At 39.2% G+C, this 12,426-nt stretch overlaps 1 protein-coding gene across 1 annotated transcript in view; it reads left to right on the forward strand.

The window, feature by feature from the left end:
* The window catches only part of cenpe (centromere protein E), a 39,684-nt gene that overhangs the window by 5,239 nt on the left and 22,019 nt on the right, over positions 1–12,426 (forward strand). The window contains exons 5-19 of the mRNA XM_072361895.1: positions 20–139; positions 1,304–1,385; positions 1,472–1,539; positions 1,664–1,738; positions 1,865–1,916; positions 2,047–2,134; positions 2,282–2,411; positions 2,661–2,780; positions 2,866–3,018; positions 3,104–3,248; positions 3,333–3,432; positions 4,179–4,671; positions 4,777–4,833; positions 5,115–5,282; positions 7,130–7,204. Of these exons, the coding sequence (XP_072217996.1) occupies positions 20–139; positions 1,304–1,385; positions 1,472–1,539; positions 1,664–1,738; positions 1,865–1,916; positions 2,047–2,134; positions 2,282–2,411; positions 2,661–2,780; positions 2,866–3,018; positions 3,104–3,248; positions 3,333–3,432; positions 4,179–4,671; positions 4,777–4,833; positions 5,115–5,282; positions 7,130–7,204 (1,926 nt within the window). The remainder of the gene's footprint in view (positions 1–19; positions 140–1,303; positions 1,386–1,471; positions 1,540–1,663; positions 1,739–1,864; positions 1,917–2,046; positions 2,135–2,281; positions 2,412–2,660; positions 2,781–2,865; positions 3,019–3,103; positions 3,249–3,332; positions 3,433–4,178; positions 4,672–4,776; positions 4,834–5,114; positions 5,283–7,129; positions 7,205–12,426) is intronic.

Genomic DNA, 12,426 nt, shown 5'->3' on the forward strand with positions numbered 1-12,426 from the left:
TTTCACTTTTTATTTCAAGTTTCCAAAGAAGGAGTTCCTTCTCAGGGTGTCTTACATGGAAATCTACAATGAGACTGTAACTGATCTGCTTGTTGATAGCTGGAAGAGAAAACCCTTGGAAGTCCGAGAAATGATTAATGTAAGTTGGTTAGATATTGTTGTTCTGTCTAATTTTGAATAATCCCTTTTCCCATCTTTGTGGATTTAGTGTTCTACATTTGCTTCTGAGAGAAAGCGTAAAATTGGTATCCAATTCTGAGTCGAATGACTAACCATTTATATATTTATTATGTCAGTTTGTGTTTGCCTAAATGATTCTTGTGATTGTGTCTTTGTGTTTTCCTTTAATGCACCAGATGGTGGATCTTTACAGCTAATTTGTCCTAGCTCTTCTTCAGTTACTCGAAAGGGATTTTAATCTGTTTGATCTAGAATAGAAATAGAATAGAAAAATACTTTAGGCGCCTACAGTTTTTGTCTGTAGTGCAACTCCCCCAGTGCACTCTCAATGATGGTGTGATAAAATGCACATCTAACAGTAGTCATTGGGATTTGTTAGCCACAGCTCTGATGAGCAGGAACTGGAAACATAACTCCCAAAACTAGATATGCTCATTTTTGCACCAGTTCGTGGTGCTTTCTGCTGTTGCTAACTCTGCTTTTAAAAAGATTTATGAAATAAAATGAGAAAAAAAAACAACTTTATTTATCCTGATGTAAAATTTCCAACACAGACTTAGAGGACCATATGAAACATGTTTTTGCAGACTTTGAAGGACCAAAGCTTGTTTAAGAAGTACAGTGTTTTTGTACCTTCATTTCTTTCAGTAGATAATGTTGATGTAAAGTCACCGCTATCGGTTAATTGTCTGGGGTACAGATTCTCTGCTTCACAGTGACATATCAGGTATTACACCCTCTATTAACAATTTCTACAATGATAAAGGGCAAGAAAATAGAAATGTTGTATTTTTCTACCAGAAAAATTGTGGGTGGGCAACGGTTTCCCGCTCTGCCTGTGAAAATGTGCCATGATTTTTGTTTTAAAAAAAAAATCTATAAATATAGGTGTTATTAGTAAAGAACTACAATAATCTGTTCATTAATGACCACAGGTGGGCAAGTATGCGGGGGTGGACTCATCAGTTTTGCCAAGGGAAAAAAAAAAAGATAAAATGAGACAATGAATGCTTTTGGTACATTTTTTTTCTTCTTCTTCTTAAATTCTTGGAACGACTGAACCCTGTGAAATGTGCTTTGGTGTTTTGCATGATCGTTATGTGTTGACAATTACTGTTTGCAGAAAAATATCTACGTGGCTGATCTGACTGAAGAACTGGTTACATCTCTTCCACAAGCTCTTGCCTGGATTCGTAAAGGAGAAAGTAAGATCTGATAGTTTTCATGAGAAATTCCTTCACGGTATTTATAGCTGATCCTAAATAAAAATCTGAAAACTATGCTTCAATAGAGAACCGTCATTATGGAAAGACTAAAATGAACGAGCGAAGCAGCCGCTCACACGCCATATTTCGTATGGTAAGGATCCTGTCTATATGCTGTCTCTAACAGCAAGGAATCAAAGGGATTACTTTTTCATTATTAATGATAAACAATTAAAAATTGTTCTTTTTTGTTAAATTTTTTTATTTAATTTCCCTAGATCTTGGAGAGCCGAGAAAGGAGCGACCCTGAGTCGGGTGACGACGCAGATGGCGCCATTATTGTGTCTAATTTAGTAAGTTACTTCCCATTGTTATTTGCTTTTTTTTTCTCTATTTATTTTTACTTCGTTCACTATTTTGTCATTAGTACCATTTCTTTTGTATTATAATTATTTAGTCTTTTGCCGTTGGTCTTTTAGAATTTAGTGGATCTAGCGGGATCTGAGAGAGCAAGTCAAACAGGAGCTGAAGGTAAAGTAGAGTTGAACCTGTTGAATATATTTTGGTTTATGGGACATGTGATGCATGGTTGTTTGGACCTTATACTGTAATTTTATTGAACAGACTCTGTAGTTTACAGTCCTTTCTTTTTATATCGTAGGTGCACGTTTAAAAGAAGGTTGCAATATCAATCGTAGTTTGTTTACACTCGGCCAGGTGATCAAGAAACTAACTGATGAAAGCCAGAAGTAAGTAGACTAAAACTAAAATTATAGAAGCGATGAGCAAACTTCAGAGCTGCACAGACTTGCTGCCGATAAGGCCGTCGCATAGAAACTGCTATCTGTGTGTGTATGCATGCATAATAATATTAGAATATTGTTCTTTCTCTTTAGGGGTTTCATAAACTACAGGGACAGCAAGCTAACCCGCATCTTGCAGAACTCCTTGGGTGGGAATGCTAAAACTCTCATCATCTGCACCATCACCCCCGTCACTCTTGAGGAGACCCTTAGCACTTTGCAGGTTTGGAAAAATGCACTTTTGTTTTTTCCTACCAACTCTACCTTAAACTTTTTATGCTTATTTCTTTAATATTAAATGGGATAGTAAATTTTCTACAGTTTGCTTTGCTCAGTACATTTTAAAGAGACATTTTACTGTTGCTGTTCGAGGTGGATGGAAGTGAAATTTAAACAATTATAGCAAAAAATATGAAGTAAATCCAATCAAATTCCATGATGATCCACATTCTTTTTTTTTTTTTTTTTTAAGTTTGCCAGCACTGCAAAGAAAATGAAGAATGACCCGCATGTAACAGAAGTGTCAGATGATGGAGCTTTGCTCAAAAGATATCGCAATGAAATTGAATATCTAAAGCGACGTCTTAATGAGGCAAGTGTCATCACTCTGTCTTCAGTCATGTTCTCTGTGGTCTGTGTGTGGTAATTTCATCACAGCGACTTTGAAACTTTTACAGGTTTCTTCATCAACGCAGACCACAGTTACTGAAAAGGAGGTTCTAGCCCAGCTGCTTCAAGAAAAAGGTCAGCTCCAAAGAGAACAAGAAGACAGGATCAGAAACCTGACCAAGCTCCTTGTCACAAGTTCAAATCAGGTCCCTGTTCCAAAGGTAACTATGAGAGCAATAAAGTGGTCATCGGAGGACTTTCTTCTGTTTGCTTTCAGAATGGTAATGAGCCTTGTTTTGTTGTAAGATGCCTAAACGCAGGGTTACATGGGGAGGGAAGATGCTAAGACTTGCCCATCCATCTGCCTGTGATGATGGTATGTCTGACCTCAGCTTAGTAGAAACTTTCAGGAAGAGGATGGCAAACTCCTGTTCAATGGGGCTGGCTGAAGGTAACTGAAAAAAAAAAAACAAATGCCCAAACTACACTATTCCATAATTTGTTCCAAAAATATATGCAGGCTGTATCTTAACAGATGATGAGATTTTTGACTCTCAATGGGGGATTCCTGATGAGCTGTCGGATGAAATGGAGATATCTGGGAGCTCTGTTACTGTTCGAAGCTTTGGAGACAGGTGAATTTCTGTTACTTCATGAGTATTCCTGGAGACGTATGTATGACAGCTATATTATGGAGAGAGGTGTAAGAGGAAACATTTGTTTTTAGTTTATTTGGTCGTCTGGGTAAAAGAAAGTGAGGCACAAGTAAAGTTAAATCCTCTAATCAAATTTAGGATGTGTCTTACCAATTTAGATATTCGGCATGGATTAATTGTAAAGCTTCATATAAAATGAGCACGTGGCTTAATTTTCCCCACAGGTTAGGGATAAAATGACCCAGGTCAGAGGTTATGTTGCGCCATCTGGGGTAAATGGACCATCTCATTGTATTCCTGTAATAAAACTCAGGAAACACTGTGGGGTGAAAAGTATTGTATACACACAAGTGTTGCCACGTTTGCTTTAGGAAATAGAACTATAGAAGTATAACTTCAAAATGCTCACACTCGAGAACCTTGCATTGTGAAACCCAAGTTATACTTGAAGTTTCACTACATGGATTATATTTTCAAATGAATCTGCCGATCAAAGTAAGATAGAACTGGGTACGTAGGTTCTCTGTTATAAACTCTTAAATGATGCATGCATTTCTGCTGTCAGTTGCGTGCCATTCTGTTGTTAGTGGCTGTGGATATGTTCCACACTGAGTACGTAGTTACTAACTTGAAAATGGGAAGAATGCATGTAGAAGAAAACTTTGAACATGGAGTATCACACACTCACGTTTTTTTTGTTTTGTTTTTTTGTCCTTTTTCCCCAGAGATTTTGCCTCTCCTGATTTAATGTGTGAGGTTTCAGAGAAAGTGTCCACCCTGGAGTTGCAGCTAGAAGTCGAGAGACAACAGAAAGAGGAGGCCATGAAAAAGTTAGCAATGTTAGATGGTAAAGTGGTAGAGCTGCAGGATCAGCTTCAAACAGGGGCTAAAGAGAAGCAGGAAGCCTTTGAGAAAACACAAAGAACAGAGCTGAGATTAGAGGAGCTGGCGGTACATCTACAAACTGAAGATCGGCAGAAGATGGAAGCCTTGGAGAAACTGCAGATAACGGAGAAGAGGGTAGCCGAATTGGAGATGCAACTGCAAACGGAAGCTCAGCAGAAGCTTGATGCCTTTGATAAGATGCAGATCACAGAAAAGAGGGTGGCAGAGATGGAGATGCAACTACAAACTGAAACTGAGCACAAGCTGGAGGCAGTTAGGATAGCAGACCTGGAGAGAGCGCTAGAAGAACAGAGACACACTGAAACTGAACAGGTAAGCTGCTTTTAAAATGGGTAATTTAAGCACGATGGTGTGGAATACGACATTTTGATTGTAGTTTTCAGCTCTAATCTAAATGCGTTTTTGTTTTTTTCCAAGATGCAGAAAAAGTTTGCAGAGACCATTCAATTGTGTGAAACTCTGGCTTCAGAGAAGGTAATGCTTAAAGGCACCCTTGCTGTAACTGGAATCCTTTCTCCACTGTTGTGATTGGAAAAGATTCTCTATACTGCACAAAATATTACTCAAACACATCGTATTTCCTGAAGAAATTTAAATTTTTCTGTCAACTGAGATTCTAAATTTGGAGCATTTCCAAATAATGTCTAAGAAATCCAGTTTGCAGTATTTATACATTTGTAATTCCATCATGGATGGGTAAATGCATTGACGTCATGCATTTGTAATGAAACTGCTGAATGCTCATGTTTTTGTAGGACAAGGTGGTTGGTGAGCGAGATTATCTGAAACAGGAGCTGGGGATGTTCATAGAGCAGACTGAAAAATTAGAGCAAGAGAAAGCTGCTCTATCACAGGAATTGAAGGAAAGGAGGGATTTGGACGAGTTCAAATCTCTGGAGGAAGAGTTTCAAAAGGAGCAAGAGGTACGGGTCTTTACTCAAATTCATTCAGATTCAGCAAAGTTGAATGTATTGGGACTGTATCATTCCACTTTTGAAATAAAACTAGCCTAAAAAGCAATTGTTTTTCCAATTTTCATTTCCTAAACCAAAATGAAAAATTGGATAACGACTCTCTGATTCTGTTTGGAGACGAGTAGCGTGACCTGGGAGTTCTCGACTATTTTTATGCTGTGTTGGCTATGCATCCAAATATGTGTTGAACTAATTTATTATCACAGTGAATACATATGAAATGCAATATTTCGTTATGGTGTTCATTAAGAAAATAAGAAGGTGTTATGCATCTGATCTGCTAATACAAAATATAACGCACCTGCAGAAGCAGATCACTCATGTCGATTGTTGGAAGATGAGCCAACAATCCAACTGGAATGTATGGATTCAGCCTACACTAACCGGAGGGGTGCAGGCCACGAGTTTAAATCATAAAATTATTAAGCGCAGCTGTTATGGACATAAACAACAACAGTGACAAGTGCGCACATAAACTAGCCTACATCCTATATTAATTTACAAGTTTGCACAGTTAACACTTTTCAACCAATTATCTATATTGCAGCAATATCTGACTGCTTTTTGTTTTTTCTTCCAAAAAGTCAAACCTAATAGATTATTTGAAGTAGTAAATAATATTAGTTCAATTCAGTAATACTTTATTTATTCCCAAAGGAAAATCATAATTCTTCAGCCTTCGTTATTATTAAATGTATGCCGTTCTCATGAGGCGCATTCCCACTGTAGGAACCTTCTGCAGTTCCTAGAACCTTTTCAGGAATAGGGCCGTTTTTTTGCGCATTCAGACATACAGGAACTAGGGACCACGGCCCTCTGTTCCTGTAACCATTTTAGCTCCTTCAGGGTCTTTTCTGGGTTCCACAGGAAGACATATGATGTAGGTGTTTGGTGGCTGGTAGCTCCGCCCCTTGTCTGAAATGTTCACTCATACGACACGGACACAACCGGCACATGTTTAATAAGTTAAACTTAGACGTCGTCTCCTTTGTCTGCGGCGCTCTGCTCTCCTTCTTTCCTTCATGAAACGAAGAAGTATCGTCCTTACTGTACTCCTCATCGTCCACTCAATGTTACCAAAAGCATTGACTCATAACACAGGTGAACTCCCTCTGTAGACAACATGAAAATGGAATTAAACGGGGAGGACAGGAAATATCTTATTTATCCCAAAGGGAAATGGGAACTAAGCCAACAGTTCAACATCTCTCCATCTGAAGTCTCTGCCCACCCGCGCAGTCCCAAAGTCCAATAGAGAGGCACTAGAGCCTGAAAAAACTATTTTGCCCTCCTGATTTCTGCTGTATCCTCACCAGCTTGTCCATTAAATGTTACAGTGATCCCTGGATCACAGCCATGCTTATGCATCATTACAGTTGGGAAAAATTCCAGGGTTACCATCAGAAGTCATTCTAGCATCACAGTATCGAAACTAGCACAAGAAAACAAAGAAAGCAGTGTTTTCACAGAAAAAAGGTTAGGAAAACATCTCAAAGATGAAAAGAAAGATGCTATATGTCCAGAACTGCATGAACAAAATCAAGTAGTGCATTTAAGTGTCATATTAAGATATTTTAATGACTATAATCTCACGGCTCGTTATCTCTTTCATTCCATTCTTCTTTTTTTTTTATTTTCATAAAATGGAATGAACAAAGAATAGTTTTTTTTTTTTCCTGTGTTCATTACAAAATTCTTTTAAGTGGAAATGATTATTTATTTGTCATTGTTTTTTAGTTCTTTGTTGCTGTTTTTTTTTACACTGTTCATTTTCTTTGTTTTTTATTTTTTTACAGACTGAGTTACGAAATGAATTAGCTTGCCTGACGGAGGCTATTGGATCCTCTGAGCGCCATTGCCTGGAACTTAAGGTAAGCCGACTTGCCGAGGATGTATTAATCTGAAAAGGAGCTTGCTTTTTCATTAAATTATCTGTTCACATGAAAAATATTTTCCAATGTGTCAATGCCAAAGCCATTAAGACACACATTACTAATGTGCATACTTATTCAGCTTATTTAACTTACTCTGTGTCTGTCACAATGCAGCTTTGAAAAAAACAAAAGTGATATCAAAATGTGAGGCTCAGGTGGAAGAAGTGTGCTGTAACTTGTCTTTGTCATTACTTGAACGGTTTTCATGTTAAAAAAAAACAAAAAAAACTTGCGAAACTTGTCCCAGTTTGAAGCACGATAACTGACAGGACTCCTCACTGTACTGCGGTGCTGTTACCCACTCATACCTCACACCCTCTCGATTAATCAGAAAAACCTCAAACTACTCTCACATCCATCTCCTCTATAGGGCTGTAGCGATACACTAATCTCACAATACGATACACGACATTCAGTCAACGATTCGATACGATTTTATTCGATTTAATACACTTCTTTTTTTCTTTTCTTTTTGAAAGATACAGGGACAGATTTAGGGACAGTGTGATTTGACATGAATCATCGCTGATTGGACTGGTGGTCCGTCCTTTGAACCAGAAGGACAACACTGCCAGACAAACGGAAACAAACAAACAAACATGTCACAAATGTGTCTTCAGCATACACAGACTCATGTTTATGCTGTGAATATTACATCATCAACCGGCCTTTTTTTCTTGCTAAATACCATATACACAAATCCAAATTCTCCAATCACAAACAATCTTTTTTTAATTTTTGAGAAGGAGCTCAAACAATACATTACAACAATCCTACATTCTATAAACAGAAAAAACATCAAAACCACTGAGCTATGCACTTTATATAACATTTTTATGAACTTATTTATCACCGTTTTGTCTCTGACCCCCGTGTCATTGTTTTGTATTATGTTAATGTTCTGTGTTTTCACTAATTGTAACGTCTGACTTTTAAATAAAGTTTGCTAAAAAAATAACAGTGCTAGGTGGAGGAGACATTGTGGAAGGAGCAGCCGCTGAGGTAGAGGCACTGCTAGGTGGAGGAGGCATTGTGGAAGGAGCAGCCGCTGAGGTAGAGGCGCTGCTTGGTGGAGGAGGCATTGTGGAAGGAGCAGCCGTTGAGGTAGAGGCGCTGCTAGGTGGAGGAGGCATTGTGGAAGGAACAGCCGTTGAGGTAGAGGCGCTGCTAGGTGGAGGAGGCATTGTGGAAGGAACAGCCATTGAGGTAGAGGCGCTGCTAGGTGGAGGAGGCATTGTGGAAGGAACAGCCGCTGAGGTAGAAGCGCTGCTAGGTGGAGGAGGCATTGTGGAAGGAACAGCCGTTGAGGTAGAGGCGCTGCTAGGTGGAGGAGGCATTGTGGAAGGAACAGCCCTTGAGGTAGAAGCGCTGCTAGGTGGAGGAGGCATTGTGGAAGGAGCAGCCGCTGAGGTAGAAGCGCTGCTAGGTGGAGGAGGCATTGTGGAAGGAGCAGCCGCTGAGGTAGAGGCGCTGCTTGGTGGAGGAGGCATTGTGGAAGGAGCAGCCGTTGAGGTAGAGGCGCTGCTAGGTGGAGGAGGCATTGTGGAAGGAGCAGCCGCTGAGGTAGAAGCGCTGCTAGGTGGAGGAGGCATTATGGAAGGAGCAACCGCTGAGGTAGAGGTGGGAAGGGAGCAGAAGTGAAAATGCAGCTAGGTGGAGGAGGCCTGGTGGAGGGAGCAGCCACTGAGGTGAGGCTGTGGTCTTCTGTTGCTGCTGCACAGGCCTTGTTATTAGCACTTGTTCCGGGCTGCGTCTGTAAAAGTTTGTATTCTCCGTGCTCAAATGGGTGGCGCTGCTTCAGGGGATGGAAAAGATGAGCGGTGTTCCCTGTCTTTGTTGGAACATGGGCTCGACATAATTTGCAGTGCACACTACTCTGTTTCGTGTCAGACTTCAAAAAACCAAAATACCTCCACACCACCCAACTTTTCGGGCCCTTCTTATCAACAATGACGTTCGTTACGCCTCGGGCTGTGTCTTCCATCGTTTCTTCAGAGGGCGCACTCTTTCTTTTTTAATACGGCTGCAGCAGCACAAACAAACACGCCATAAGTAGCTGCTCCATTCCAGCCACGCGATTGGTTCAGCTCTCATTGTCACCGGCTATTTGTATTGTCTGTCAAAAGATGGACGAGTATAATCAAAGTATAGCGAGCATTCATAGAAGTTATTCCTCGAGAGCTTTCGTTTTATCGCCCAGCCCCATGTCAAACCTTTGGTGATATTGGTTGAAAGTGTTGGCTCTGTCCAACTCGCCTTCCACAGACTGAGAGTTGTTCAGTTTGTAGCAAGTGATGGTCCTTATGATTGAGGTCCTCAACAGAGAGCTGAGAGGCATCTCACAAAGACAGGGTGTTATCGTCGGCCAGCTGACTGATAAAATGTTTACCTGCAACTCTAATATCATTCAGAGAACTCTGTGTGATGTAAGTGGCAAGAAACTGGACTGCGATCAAAAATAGATATGGAGATTTTGGGTGTCCCTGTCTGATACCACAGGATAACAAAGATCTTTGTGAAGTTCCATATTTAAGTTTGATAGAGCTATTGTTGTTATTCTATAAAGTCCTGATTGTGTTACAGAAATTTGAACCGAAACCACATTTTTCTAATACCTTGAAAACAAAATTGTTCACTTGAGAAACAAAATAAAGCTGTTTGTGTCAATGAGGTCACTGTTAACAACAGACTAGTATCAGACCTGCTTGACTACAATGTGTTTTTTTTGTTGTTTTTTTCCCCATAAAGCCAGATTGTGTTTCATCAATAATTTAATGTAAAATATATTTTATCCTGTTGGCAAAAAGCAGAGCCAGTATTTTATAATCATTATTCAGAAGCGTTATGGGGCACCAGTTATCAATTGAGAGAAGATCCTTTTTAAGTTTTGGAATTAAAGAAGTAAGATCATGAGTCACTGAAGATGGCAGTGATCCATTATGAATGCTTTCTTTATATCCTTCAGTTAAGAATGGAGATGATCGCTCAGAGAAGCTTTTCTGCTGTTAGGCCATCGTTTCCTGAAGATTTGTTGTTCTTAAGTTGTGATCTGGTTTGAGAAACCTCTTCTGGAGTAATAGGGGCTCACATAATTTCTCATTGCCATTGAGAGTTTTGAAGTGATGAATTGAGTCATGGAAAGAGGAAGCAGATTTATCACAGTACCTAGATTTATAAATATTTTCGTGAAATTATGATTCAATCTTTTTAGGGTCTTTTCATTATCAATTTTTAGTCGGTCAGTATGATTACTGGAGCGGTTTTCTCCAGGCTGAATAGATACAAAGAACTCTCTTCCCCTTCTTATATCCATTTACCAGGAGATCTTATAAAGACACCATCTGCCTTTAGTTTCTATATGTCATCCCATGTGGTATTCACATTTGTCAGTGTTTGAGTGTTGAGTTAAAGATAGTTAAAGTCTAACTTACATGATTTCCAATGACAGCCTAATTTATTTTCAGCTTTTGCCTTAGTCCAGAATTTTCCAATGAAATTACAAATGACCACAGTTACCTCTGTTGATTTGTAGAGAATTATTGAGTTTCCAAAATGAAGCTTGTTTGATGAAGTAAGAAGAAAGGGGGACAGATATTGATCGCTTTGTGATCAGTCAAGGGGCAGATAATAAAATCAGTAGAGATACTGTTGTTAATTAATCATTTAGAAAGTAGCCAATGATCGATTTTGGACCTCCAAGAGGTCCATATTTGTCCATGTTTGAAGACCAGTATCTGGGTTTGCTCTCCTAATGTCCACAGGACAGAATTTGTCCATAAAAACATCAAGTTGAGGGTTTGCTGAGGCTGTGCTTCTGGGGGGCCACCTGTCTCTGCTGTTATATATTGCCATGTTAAAATTCCCTCCTATAATAATTCCAGCTTATGTATATTTTTAAGCCAACATGATCATTTGGTTTCTAAAGAGAAAATATTATTCTTAGATTTAAGTTAACAAGTATTATTTAAGATCTATTTAAGTTAACAAGTATTAATGTGGTCTGAGTTACTGTTATGATAAGTAAGCAATGATGTCTTAAAGGATCTGAGTCAGCAACCAAAACACCAAAAAGGGTAAAAAGTAAGAAAGAGATAGATGGGTATATATTTCTGTTTTCAAACACCTGACACTCAGTGCGGTTACATACGGGCCATCGGATTAATGGCTAAATTACAATAAGATTGAGTTATTCAGCTCATGTAGACACCTTAATCTGACAAGAAATCGGATCAAATCGGGTTACTTGCTGTCGAATTAAGACCCCGGGATAACTCGCTCCAAATACCCACTGAACATACAAGTAGACGACAGTGGATTGGATCGAGCGTTGTGCGCATGCTCGACATTTTTTCCTGCGATCATCACCGGGAAGTCGAATGACGCAATATTACTGTTGTTGTCGCCGCCGTTGGAAAGAAACGAACAACGCGATGGAGAATACGCCGTTGTGCATCGCGTTTGTGCCTTAACCAGCTCCTCACAGATGTAGAGGGACGCAGCTTCATCTTTGCTCCTCGTTCATCATCTTTCTGAATGACTTAGTTTTGTTGTTGGTGGTGGTGAAGACGTCAACAGGAAGTGTCTCTATTAGTGATAGCTGAAATGGGTACAGCGCCACCTATCGTACCGGGTATGACATGCTTTGTGCCAGTGATTCAATTCATTCACCACCATATATCCAAGGTTAATTACCCTCAGATAAGGAGCATAACCCAACTGTAGCTATAATCCAGTTAATCTCATCATGTACACCCACTGAGTGTTGGACTGACTTTTCTTTCTTTTATTTTTAATGAACATTGTGATAGTTGGGGGAATTGATTGAACTAGTTGTTTCAAGAATTTTTTTAATAAACGGAAGGCTGTTAGGTCTATAATTGGTTAGAATACCTGGATCAGCATGTGGGTTTTTAAGGTTTGGATTGGATACATCAACCTTGAAAATCTGCTAATGAAGATGATCAGATTCAAATGAGGGGAACTTTGCCATTACTTGGATCTTGGTTTTTATTTTATTTTTATGATTAACAGGTTTTATCATCAGTTGTGGCCTTCATGATAATTTCCCCTTACTTTTAACATCTTAAGTGAATTCCCAATAAAGTGTTAAGAGATTGATACTGGAAATGTTTAGTTCTCATTAAGCAAAAGTTCAAAAT

This window comes from Leuresthes tenuis, unplaced genomic scaffold (genome assembly GCF_036924035.1).
Source record: "Leuresthes tenuis unplaced genomic scaffold, fLeuTen1.0.hap1 SCAF_13, whole genome shotgun sequence".
Taxonomy (NCBI): Eukaryota; Metazoa; Chordata; class Actinopteri; order Atheriniformes; family Atherinopsidae; genus Leuresthes; species Leuresthes tenuis.